Below are 13,357 nucleotides of genomic sequence, written 5' to 3' on the forward strand. Positions count from 1 at the left end.
AAAGATGTTATCATCAGTTTCTTCAACATCGCTTGTTAATAGCACATTGAGTACTGTCCCAATGTGTAATTGTGAGAAAGAAGTTATACTTAGAATATCAAATACTTCAAGAAATCCTGGACGAGCATTCTTTGGGTGTCCATTGTACAACAAAGAAGTAAATGCAATTAATTATACTTGTGCATTTCTATTTACATATTAATATTTTATTAAAAATTTTGACATCAAACATACTTAATTATTTATGTGACACACAGGGGTTACCACACTGCAAATATTTCAAGTGGGCAGATGATAATGAATACAAAGAGCAGGCCATTGTAAAGAGAGAAGCAGAAATATTAAGAAAAGAGGAAGAACTTAAAAAGAGAGAAGAAGAGATTGGGAAGAGGGAGTTGGCACGCCACAATGATGAAGTCCAGAAAGAGAGAAGAAGAGATTGACAAGAAGGAGTTGGCACTCAACAATGATGAAGCCTAACTTCGTAGGCAATAAGCCAACATGCGGCATGCACGCACACTATTTTGTGGGCAATAGCTAATGTCCATATTTATTTATTTGTATTTGATACACTCGAACTGATGAACACTTTGTATTTGTACTTGATAGGAACTTAGCGTTTGTAAGTCTAGACTTTAATGAATGTACTTGAGACTTTATTTGTAAAAAGTTTAGACTTTTTTTGTTCTTTAATGTTCCACTGCTTATTGACAAAGTAGGTATTAACAAAGTTGGTATTCTCATGTATGTGGAATCTTTTTGTATTTTATGGAAACTCTTTGTATTTATTGAGACTTTCAATGTAAAGCTTGTATTTTAAAATTCATTGTCTCAAAGTTCCAAATGCATTACTCAAAATCTACGGCAAGTTCAAATATATTGCAAGTTCACTTAGAAAAAAAAAAATCTGCACATGCATTACAAAAAATTCTACACATTCCATTACATCAAATCTGTTGCAAGTTCAAATCTGCTGCAAGTTCAAATATACTGGTTGCTCCATGGATATGGGTTGGCACTTGGATGAGGCATAAAATGTGGTAACCACGCATGAGGCATTGGACCGTAGTAACTTGGCATGTAGTTTGAAATGTTTGAATAAAGTAGTCTTGATATGTCCTAACATGTGGCAACATAATGTTAATCAACCCAAGTGGCCAATGACTACACATAAAATAAACACACACTAATTGTTGAAAGAAGTGTACAATACCGGGGTTGATGGATTAGTAATAGGAGGTGTTATGCAGGATGCGTCTTCTTTCTCTTTTTCCATCTACACAATTCCAAATATAACTACCTTAACAATGAAAGCAAGTGGTTCATTATCAAGAATGAAAGCAAGATGCAAGCACATATGAGTAAAGATGCCTGCATGAATTTTAGATTTCATGTAGAGTTCAAGAAAGGTTAGAGTTCAAAAAGAGAATAGAATTAAGGATGAAGTAGTCATTGACATCATGGAAAAGTAGTTGTGGTTCCAATCTTGCTATTGAAAAAGGGAAAGGCAAAGTGGGCATGCATGCATATAACAAACTCAAAGAATAAAACTCAGAACGGTACTTAAGGACGTTGCAACTTTTGTCTTAAAGCAAGCATCTCCAACTTGAAGGAATTGGAACTAAATAAAGTTGCAAATACATGCAAGAAGCATCTAGCAGTATTTTTCTTACATTGTTAATGCCTTGTATCTTCTCTTATCTTTGCCAACATCTAGAGCTGATGTTTTTTCTTGCCGAGTCTTCTTCAAATTCTTGTTCGAACTTGACCTCAAGTGGGAGATAAAGATGCATAATGATAAATTGAGGCCTACAGTACTATTTATTTTTCATTTAATGTTATCCCAAATAGACATATAAAAGAATTTAGTTACATGTGCACTTTATGTGTTTAGTTGTCTCTCTTTCAATTGAAACACTCAAATCTAGACAACAACTTGAGGCAATTTTTTTCTTATGCTAAGCATATATACTTAACCAATTCCTTCGACTTTATTGGTTACTTCCCGAAAAATAATAAGAATAATTATATTCGAAAGCTTTTACATTAAATATCCATATTCTTCACATGATTTAATTTGGAAGATAAATTTTAAATTTTAAATCTTACAAATGAAATCATACCATATGAATGGTGTGTGTTGTAAAACCTTCAAATACCTTCAAATAGCACTACTCATTCAGTAAATCAAATATATTTGAGAAAGACCGAGATCTAACTAGCTAGCTAGCTAGGACTAAGAAAAAAGTGAGAAAAAAAATGAATAATACCGATTGGAATAAGAAAAAAAACCAACTGAGTAAGATCAAGATCAGAGCAAGATCAGATCATTTTAATTCCAACAAAATACCGACTGAGAATTCCGCATGGATGTAAAAATCTGCCACATGGATGTACTACACTACTTATATCAGACTTCTTGATGATTTATCAAACCCTACAGAGTAACTTAGGATGGTGTGGTATCGAAGCCTTATAATAAATTTATTCTTGCGGTTGATGACAAAACATAGAGCTCTGGGTTTGGATAAGAGTAGTTGAAGAAAGTTTCTAACATGCGAGACCATTGAAAAAATGTGATATTTACCTTCTAAAGGATGAGATCTATGAGAGAGAAAGAGCAATGGAGGTATGTGATTTTCCCCTTTTGGCTTGAATCTGCAATTTTCCCCTCTTTCGACTGAATCTGCAATTTTTCGAGTTTTAGAGTTCAACTTACAAAAACTTTTTCCTTCCAATTAGAGTTTTGCCTTTTGTTTGATTTTTGCCTTTTAGTTTTATTTTTAAATATAATTCATGACGTGGCCAAATGCCACATCAAAATGGTTCCCAAAATTTGTGCTTGTCCCTAGCAGTACTCATTATGTATTGAGTTAATAAAATAAATAGCAACAGTAACTATGGCACTTCGATTAGCCAAGGCCTCCAAATACTCTACAAATTCACGGATAGAATCTCATAACTTTCATTAATGGATCCTTACAATATTTATAAACAAACTTCAAATAATTGCTATTGGACTAAGGCTTAATTGACTACCTACATTACAACCCACTCAACCACAAAGCCCACATGTCTAACGTGGCCCATGACTGAGTCGTACTTGAACAATAATCAAACCCCACAACTTAACATTCCAAAATACATAAATAACCCTGTAATATTGACCTATCCTACGTAGCCCTGGACATAAGACCGAACCATAATTAGGGATCGAGAATCATAACATATACACAAACCTACAAAGCATTCACATTTCCATTTTCATCCATATTTTTCTATGCTTGTGCACTACTGAGTTTCTTGAAAGTTTCATTCAAGAATCTCTACTAATGAGCACCCACTCAGGCACAACAAATATGTGGAAACATGGTGGTGGGGAAAAACATTTAGAGATAGAGGAGAGATAGAGTAATGTTTGGCCCTTCGTATGAAGGAAGAAGAAATTGACATATTATAAGCTTGGTGTCTTCGAAGAGAAAGCGCTTCTAGTCAACTTTGTCAACGAACTGATGTAAGATTTTTCAATAAGTCTTAAGAGTATTGGCAATGATTTAGCCATTGTCAGTTAAAATTTAGATAAAAGTTGAAATTTTGGTTAAAGTCAAAATTATGGAAGAAACTAGTTCATATTGAACTATTTATTTTAAAGTCAAAATAATAATATAATATTATATTTTAATAATAATATTTTTAATTAAAATTATTATTTTTTAATTAATTTTTTCCTCAACGTAATTATCTAACATAATATTTTTAAAGTAAAATAATGTTTTGAATATGAATAGTAGCCAGTCAAATTTAAAGAAAATTTTAAAATTATTGTACCTCAAAACAAGCTACAGGGTTTTAAACTTTTGACTACTCCAAAATCATTTTTGCTCTTCTTAGCCAAAATTTGACTAGACACGAGTGCTTATCCTGCTAGCCAATACAAGGAAACTATAAAATGGAGTTTACAAATGGTGTGGGGAAGACTCAACCCACTTAATCTCGTTTGGATTGCAAAATGTTCTTAATTTATTATATTTTATTTTAACATCTAAATATTATAAATATATATTTTTTAATTTTAAATTTTTAACTTTTTATTTAATAATTACATAATCATTATAATTTTTTAAAACTTTCAAATAAAATATAAAAAATAATTCAAATTTTTTAAATTTTAAAATAAAAATAATATCAAAAAATTAAATTTTAATAATATTCTAATTTTAAAATATTTTTATTTAATTTTTTCTATTTTGTTTTAAAATCTCCTAAAATATTTTAATTTAACGGTTTTAATACTATTCACACCAAGTCGGACTAAACAGAAAAGAGGCATGAAGCAACCTTCATTCGTACAACAGAGGCGCAAGAGATTTGAGTGGTTTTGAAATTCGAACATTAGAAATGTTTGGGAGTACAGATAAAAGTTTTAAGTTTGAGACGAAAGTTTAAAGTATTAATTTTTAATATTATAATTATTTTATAATTTGAAAAAATTAAATTTTTTTATTATATTTTGTATAGAAATTTGATAAAATTATAATGATGAGATGAGAATTTTAAATTTGAGATGAAAATTCTCTACCTCTGAATCTAATATAGAGAAGTTTTAATTTTAACTGAAAATTTAAAATATTATTTTTTAATATTATTATTATTTTAAGATTTGAAAAAATTAAATTATTTATTATATTTTATATAAAAATTTAAAAAAATTATAATAAAAAAATAATAATTTTATATCCCATCTTACTTGCGAAATCTATTCTAATTCGAAACTTCAATTACTCCGCAACATGTTTAAAAATAGGAAGAAACGAAACGACAAAAACGCGTCACATCTCACTTAATTAAATATGAAATTAAAGTTAAACCAGTTGGTTTTTATTTATTATTTATTTTATTACTTTTTTACTTTTACATTGAGGGATTTTCGAACCAAAACCTGCATTTGGGAGACATGAGGTTACGAAGGCCATCGTGAAAGAAGTTGTTATTTGAATTCTTTATATTATACATTATTTATATAATATAATATAATTATTAATATTTAAAAATCAGATTAGATCATCTCCATCTAGATCTTCATAAAATTTTCTATAATTTAACTCAAAATCACATTTTTTTAAATTTATCTCTAAATTTTATTTATCTTCTAAAAACTCCTACATCTCATTCTCTATCCCTATTTCTATTATATTAAATAATATTTATCTATTTTTTTATTATTTTTTTTCTCACTTCTACTAAGAAATCGTTGTCTCATTTACACCATTTACTGAGCAACCAAAACAGACTAAATCAAAGAAAAGCTAAGAGATATCAAATTGAAGCATAAACAAGAAGAAAAAAAAAAAAAAAACAAAGACAAGAGAGGATGAAAAATAATAAATGAGTAAATGAAGCAAACGGATAAAAAGTGGGATTTTCTAAGGATCTCACCCTAGATCGCAAAATAAAGTTCAAAAAATTAAAACACATACATATACAAGTATATAGGAATGCATGCATAGTTCGAAAGAGAGTACCAAATAATAATCGGCCAAACATGGAGTAAAATGAATCAATCCTCACTCTAATCTCAAGAGAAATCGAGAGGAAGAAAATGAGAGAAGAGAAAAATAGAGAAGAGGAGAGAGATGGAAAGAAAAATAGGCAAAAATCATAGAGAAGAGAAATATGTTCAAAGTCAAAGAATTGAGAATTACTTACAGGTGATGAGAGGTTTACTGTTGGTGTTGCGCTGCGAGGGAGGGGGAAGAAGAATACACAGGATGAAGGGGATAATTGTTGGGGGTAAGGGAGCGATGTAGATGTACAACCATTCCTTAAATATGGAGAATTTCTATAGTATCCCGTAAATTTCAATCCCATTTTAGAGATTGGGATGAAGTGAAAGTTTTTGTGAAACCTTAAAAGTTTTTTTAAAGCATAAAGATAAGCAACATATACAGAACAGGATGCGAGTGCTATTATATGACATAAAATCTTAAAACAAAATCATTTAATACGTAATACACAAAAAATAAGAATAGTATTTTGAAGTAACAAAAATTTTATGTGCAGTTATTTTTGTGCACTCTTTTGTGTACTCTAGTGATATGATTGGTTGGATATTAAAAAAAAATTAATCCACCCAATCATATCAGTGGAGTGCGTAAAGAGTACGCAAAAATGACTGTATGTAGTATTATTCTTTGAGTAATGATAGGTTGCTGCTGGCGTTCTGCCTAATATAATTTATATATTTTTTTAATATATTTAAATATTTTTAAAAATAAAAAATATATTAATACATTAAAAGTTACTTTTTTAATTATAAAAAAATTAAAATATATGAGGTTGGCAAAATCACGGGGGTGTAATAGCATTTTCCAAGTATTTTATATTACCAAACGAGTCATCCGTTAGGCCGGACAACAAGAATGAGTTCGAAGAACCACAACTACCAGATCCACCACGTCGCCTACGCCCCCCTCCCTCCAATCCCCACCACCCAAAACGTCGTCGTCCTCCCCATCTACCAACCACCTCCGAGTCGCCATCGGAGTCGCCACTATCTCGTCTACGCCACCGCCACTATCCTCCTCTTCCTAACCATCTTTCTCCTCTACCCATCCGACCCGACCATCCAACTCGCTCTAGTCCGCCTCAACAGCGTCCGAGTCAATTCGTCGCCTGGACTCACCCTCGACCTCTCCTTCTCTCTCACCGTCAAGGTCTACAACCGGAACTTCTTCTCCCTCGACTACAACTCCCTTGTCGTCGCTGTCGGCTACCGAGGGAGGGAGCTGGGGTTTGTCAGCTCCCAGGGCGGGCGCGTGAGGGCCAGATCTCCTTCGTATGTGAACGCCACGGTCGACCTCAATGGGTTCGAGGTGATTCACGACGTGTTTTACTTGCTTCAAGATTTGGCGAGGGGTGTAATCCCTTTTGATACTGATACAGAAGTGAATGGAGCAATAGGGCTGCTCTTCTTCAAAATTCCTCTTAAGGTAAAATTTTTCGTAATCTAAGGATATTATGTTTGAAATTACGTTGTATATTATAATGGAAACAATTGGAAATGAAAAAAAAAAATGGTTTTCTTTTTTTAATAAACGATGGTATTGAATTTGGTTTTGATTCGATAGGATGATTTGGAAACTACTCGACTAACTTTTTTATTCTTACGTGGTGGGCTACAGTTAAGAAAAGTTAGGAATCTAGGAGCTTGAGTGCTGGTGAAGAGGCTGTTGTGTTTTTGTGGAGTGATTAGAGCATTGGCATTGGCTTCATCAAAGCCATCTTCAAAATTTGATGAAAGTACAAGTTTTCTATAAATCTAAAATCTTCCTATCTATAATCTCATATTGTATTAGCCATTGGATTCACCAAAATAATAATATAATATTATTATTTTAATAATAATATAATTTTTTTTTTTCATATTTTACAATTAAACTAACTATATGTATATTAATAATTTGATCTCAAATTACCCCACCATGTGAATAAACTACACAAATATGTTAATATATCCCAAAATTGGTGCAATGCAATGCAAAAGAAGTGAGTAAAAAAATATCCTGTTTATATTGCAGTATAATGTACTACTGCTGGTCATGGATATTTAACAAAGTGTAGTTTATTTATGTTATTAGTGTAATACTCTAGTAATTTGATCTCAAAATATCCATGTGAATAAACTACACAAATAAGACCTGCTTCCTGGAAGCTAGAATGGAGACAACCAACATCGCCCAAATATCCAAATAGAATTGTATAAATAAAATCTGCTAGAGTTCATTCAGAAAGACACATCCTGAGATTTTTTATTGAAATTCAGCCTCAAGTCATCAATGACACCACATAACAATGACACTAATTCACAATGAATAAATGACACAATAAACAACTACGCTTCAGATTTTCCCATCCATAAACAGATCCAAATACACAGTTTCTCAATACAAACAGCTTCTAACCACAATTCACTTCCAAAATATCCCACAAACAACCTCCAAAATACAAGCAACTTCACATAATTTTCATATCCACAAACACTTTAACAAATTCACTCGGATTCACACAGCCTCTAACCACAAACAATTCCAAAATACATTATACTAAACAAATTAGAATCACCAACAAACACTTCCAAAATATAAGCTACACTTCCAAATTTTCTAACCACAAAGACAGATCCATAGATTATGGCTAATAAACAGATTTTCCTCCCACAAACATATAGCTAATATAAACTATCCATGATGCATTTGCAAGGGAAAATCTACAATGAAATAGAAGGGTGAATTGAGTCATGTAGGGGTTCAGTTTCCATCTCTAACTTCATGAACACTGCTCCATGAACACAAAGTTAGAGACTCACTGAAAACCAAAAACCCACTTCTCCACAGAATCCAAACAAATAAACACAGAATGTTCACAGGAATTCCAACCACAACCAAACACTGGGATTGCGTGTTCTCACAAATCAGATGCAAAATAGCAATATACCATTCATTCAAAACGAGTCCATATAAAAGTCAGCCTATAAATTTTCTAACACAGCCACTAAAATCTACAAATAGGGCAACGATACATTACAGATCCAATAACTACAATACCAGAATCAGTGTAGTAGCTTGAGGCGAAGGCAGGACTAGAAGCACCTAAGAAAATCAGCAAAAATATCAGGAAAAAAATTAAGCCAAACTTAGTCATCTGTATAATCAGTTTTATAAATTTTTCCCTATCAAAACCGAGAGCAAAAGCCCCAATTGGGGCTGACCATAAAATCGTATAAATAAATGAAGCTAGGGTTGAAGGAGAAAAAAAAACAACGAACCTGAAGCTGCGATTCCGATCTGAGCCAACCTAGAGTATGCGAAGAATGTTTCTGCGTGAAGAATAGAAGGAGTTTTTCGATCAGTATAGAGCTTGAAAACTATAGAAAGAGAGGAAGGGGGAGAGAAAACAAACGGGTTGCCTTTGGAGATGAAGCTCATGGGAGAAATCTGAGAGATACACACCGGTGTTCTCTGATGAATCGATTCTGCGTGAAGAATCCGAGAGACTGCTTTCCGTCGATGGCGAAAAATGAAAAAGAGAGGCATGGGGGAGAGAAAACGCGGGGAGGAAAATAGAGAGAGGGAAGAGAGAGAAAAAATAAAATCAGGCGGTTGGGCATTAAAAGTGGAATAAAATAATGTAAAGATGAGTGTATAGTGCACCTTCATATTTGAAGGAAACGGGTGATTTACTGTTGGTCAAAACTTCACATATTTATGTTTGCCAAGACCAATGCAGCGGTAAACACCACTACTTCATCAATTTATGCATTTGGCTTGGCTTTTGATTAAGCCAATGCCAATGCTCTTAGAGATATAAATGGAGCTATTCTATTTAAGTCGGTGCATAGAGCACACAATTTACATTATTTAATAATAAGATCTGATTTGTATCGTTCAAATTCTAAAATTTATCTTGAAAATCAAATTATACCACATTTTATTAGGCGTGCTCTAGCTGGAGAATAGAATTTTTCATATAAATGGGGATGATCTTTAAGAAAACAACTCTGGAAGAGCAGATAGGCCGTAGGGCTGCTACCCGCCCCTACCACACCGAGATTTCTCTGTACCGCCTGCTACCCCAGTGCATTTCTTCTGTACCCACCCTATGTCTGTGCGAGGATGGCAACACAATCGTCCGGATCCTGTTACGCCTAAAGGAAATCCAAATCTTCAAATCAGAATTCATAACCAAATCTCCACAACTGATTTGCAAACAATTTTGGTAAACCAAAATCAAACAAAAAGGAACATAAATGATAACCAAAATATAAGGTTACGTACAAAGATCAAAATCAAAACTCTAAACTGCGCTGCAATAGAGCTCTAATGTGGCCCTTGGTCCTGATTGTGCCATGGGCTAACTTTTGAGCTCTGGTGTGGCCCCTGGTCCCATTTTTGGAGGGAGAGAGTGAGAGAGCCAAAGAGAAAGAGATATACTTGCATTACCATTGTGGCTGTGTGTGGAGTGCTGCAAAGATATCAAAAGTCTGAAACCTCGAAAAAGAATGAAAAGTCTTCTGGAAAATGGTAATTGGATTCAATTGCATACCCAAATGACGTCTTTGGTTTTAAATCGTGCATTTTTATCATGTTTACAATTTTTATTTAATAAAAATATATATTTTTATAATATATGGCGGGCGGGTATATATCAAGAAGATTTTGATTGAATCTGCTCCTTGCCTGCCCCAGATTTGGTTTTTCTAGAATCTGCCTGCCCGACTTGGTAATGCATGGAAAATCCACCTGTAACCCTTGTGGGTGGGCAGATTTCACCAGTTGGGCCGACTTATATGGCCCCTTTACACTACCCTTATAGACGGCGTTTTGATTTTGGGGTTAGTTTGGTGGGCAAATGCTAACATATGAGGATTGAAGGTTGTTGAAGGGGTATAAAAGAAAGATTGTGGTTTAGTAAGTGAGTGTAGAAGAAATTGGTTGTTTTAGCCAATCGAGGCTGTATATTTTCTATTATTAATTAATAGGCGTATGACACCTTGAAAGCCTAATGCTATCTTCTAGTAGGTTTGGTCAATTTACAAAGATGGGAAGATCACTGTCAATGTGCATGGACTTAGAGAGGAGTGGCTGCATTAGAGAGTGTTGAAAGGAATGGAGAATAGGTGGTTCAATTTGGAAGTGTATGTGTGGGGCAGGGGGTGTGATGGGGTCTGAAGTCAAAATCAAACAAGTTGGATTTGTTGTCCAGTATTAATGTCTCAATGGGATGTAGTTTTTCCCAAGCTATTATGTCACATATTTGCTCACGCTGAGGTTCAAATTGGTCAAGCATGCTGATACATGGGTTGATTTAGATGCGTTCTGAATAAGTTGATAGCTTTATTCTTTTACCTCCCTATGCAGTCTTGTTATTTTCCTTTTCTTCTAACATGGACTGGTCACTGGTTCACATAATTATCCAAGAAGCAGATTTAGAGAGCATGTGTTAGTTTTGGTTCTTCGGAAATATTTATCTATGACTGTGTAAATATTGCTATGTCTAATTATGTGGTTGTGAAAACATCAATGCTGTCGCTACCTCATCAACAACTTGTTGTATATGAGAAAAGATTTAATTTTGTTTGGATGATTTAATAAGATTATATTCCATATTCGGTTTGGCATGTTGAATGATGAATATTCTGTCCCATTATATTTAAACTGTGTCCCTAACCTGTCCATCAGGCAAGAGTATCTTGTGAGGTGCATGTAAATACGAATGACCAGACAATTGTCCACCAAGATTGCTACCCTGAGGTGAGCTTTTCCTTGCTTTCGACTACTTAATTGCTCTTACACTTGCTCATATGAGATAATCTTTGCCATATCAAGCCTGGTCGTTTGTTTGGTATTGAAATTGGTGCTTGTTGAGCTTTATCGTATGAGTCTGCCTGTGCTATGCCCTGCCTTTTAGAGCCCTTCTGCCGGTTCCCCGAACACTTTCTAAATCTAGCTGAAAGTATGGTTTATTGGTTTATGCTAAGAGAATAAGTCCAGTTCCTTGTTCAGAAGAAGTTGCGTAAGCTACAGCTCTAATATTATATATAATCTAGTTTGGTTCTCTACTTGGGCACATCCCTTCTCTCAAAAAAGGGTACTGAATTACTTAATATGCTGTCCCTTTTGTGAAATGCTTTGTGCACCGTTAGTGAAAACCAAGCAAGCAATAAGATGGATATGAGGGGCGGTCCAACTCATGTACTAATACGGTGCTGTTGCTTGAGTTGATTTTTTTTTAGGTAATAAGAGATTTTATTCCAAGTAAATAGGCATAGCCCAAGTACGCTGGAAGTGTACAAGAGAATACACCTAAATACAAGCTAAAACAAAAAAGAACAAAAATGAGACATTACAAATATTCAATCCCTCATAAGATTTTTTTTTATAGATAAAAGAGATTTTATTGATCCACCTAAAAAGGCAAAGCCCGAGTACACAGGAAGTACAAGAAAAAGCCTAATTACAAACTACGTGCTACGGATAGTAGCATAAAAGTCACTAAAACTCCTTCCATTTAGTACAATAGAGGAGGCCCACAATAACATTGTGTACCCAAAAATTTAAAGTGCTAATGAAAAAATCCCTAAATTCCCCCATTGTATGTTCACTATCATTGAAGCACCTCCCATTTCTCTCAAGCCCTAAACACCAAAACAAACACAATGGAATCATCCTCCATTCAGCTATACTGCCTCTACATCCCGCTGCACCTTGCCAGCTAGCCAAGAAACCCACCACTTGAATAGGCATCGCCCAAGCAATTGAGTTGATGTTGCTGATATGTATAGATATATATATGGATAATCTACCGATAAAAAAATGTATAGATATAATTTTCTCCCCTTTTCTCTTTTTTTTTTTTTTTTTTTTTAGGGCCCGGGCAGCGGAAGAGTGTGGATAAGTATGTACTCCCTTTTTGTCTCACAAATAAACTGAAGCTCTAAGGGTTTCTATGCTAATTCATGAAGTGGTTTTTATTTTTTGCAGTGATGGGGTGGATATAAATAGGATGTGGCAGAAGTTCTCGATGGCAATTGGCAAGTTGTAGCCGAACATGAAGTGTTTATATATATATATATATTTGGAATAGGCCCGTGGATTCATGATGCAACTATGACCCAAAATTGTGCAAGTGGTGGTTGGAATGCTTTGCATTGGCACAACTCTAGGTGTTGACACGACATTCTAATTTTAGGACATGGGGATCTTTTTTTCACTTCTAATGGAAGGCTGCCAAAATTAGAATTCCTAATGGTATGTGACATACATGATATTTTTCATTCTTGTAGTCGGATATATTCATGTAGATGCCAGATGCCCATTAACAACGAAGTAGAATGGTCCCTTTAACTCAAAAATTACAGATCGACTGCCAAAGATAAACCTACTGTACGTGTATTGGTTCTTATTTTGTTAGTGGGACGACTCGGCCTCCGGGCAACTTCCCATAACTCTTTCCGCTCTACAGTATTCACTCATATCTTGCATCTCCATAGCCGTGATTGGCGTTGATCTTGCTAAAGTATGCATTGAGTCTCATTTTAGGTATGGAATATGGTTTGACATAAGCAATCTAAACAGGCATCGGCATTTTGAACTATCACACAAATGTGTTGAACGAGACTCTAGGTCTCGACCAATGGCATCATCAACATCAATGGAGTAAATGTGGCGAACGGGTCTCTAGATCATCATAAATAAGATAAAGAATTCTCCTAGATTACAATGATTCAGACCAGTTTCTTTTTTTAAAAAAAAAAAAAAAAACAAGGTTAGATTTCATTACTCAAGCAACCAGCTAACAA

The 13,357-nt window shown here is 34.1% G+C and overlaps 1 protein-coding gene across 2 annotated transcripts; it reads left to right on the forward strand.

Moving 5' to 3' along the window:
* The first annotated feature begins 6,369 nt into the window (after positions 1 to 6,369).
* On the forward strand, positions 6,370 to 12,929 carry LOC122305029. 2 transcript variants are annotated; one of them, XM_043117293.1, is made up of 4 exons: positions 6,370 to 6,989; positions 11,238 to 11,309; positions 12,426 to 12,453; positions 12,540 to 12,929. In XM_043117293.1, exons 1-4 carry the CDS (start codon positions 6,420 to 6,422, stop codon positions 12,554 to 12,556), a joined length of 687 nt encoding a protein of 228 aa, XP_042973227.1. In that variant the 5' UTR covers positions 6,370 to 6,419; the 3' UTR covers positions 12,557 to 12,929. The 2 variants fall into 2 exon arrangements, with proteins under 2 accessions (XP_042973227.1, XP_042973229.1); XM_043117295.1 differs by lacking the exon at positions 12,426 to 12,453 and having other exon boundaries at positions 6,372 to 6,989.
* Positions 12,930 to 13,357: the final 428 nt, after the last annotated feature.

Source organism: Carya illinoinensis, chromosome 3 (genome assembly GCF_018687715.1).
Source record: "Carya illinoinensis cultivar Pawnee chromosome 3, C.illinoinensisPawnee_v1, whole genome shotgun sequence".
Lineage (NCBI taxonomy): Eukaryota > Viridiplantae > Streptophyta > Magnoliopsida > Fagales > Juglandaceae > Carya > Carya illinoinensis.

Bases quoted from the DNA above. Each gene is read 5' to 3' on its own strand.
- LOC122305029 (XM_043117293.1), top strand. From the start codon at position 6,420: ATGAGTTCGAAGAACCACAACTACCAGATCCACCACGTCGCCTACGCC. The intron at 6,990-11,237 runs GTAAAATTTTTC...CCTGTCCATCAG, and splicing joins TCTTCAAAATTCCTCTTAAG to GCAAGAGTATCTTGTGAGGT. The intron at 11,310-12,425 runs GTGAGCTTTTCC...TTTTTTTTTTAG, and splicing joins ACCAAGATTGCTACCCTGAG to GGCCCGGGCAGCGGAAGAGT.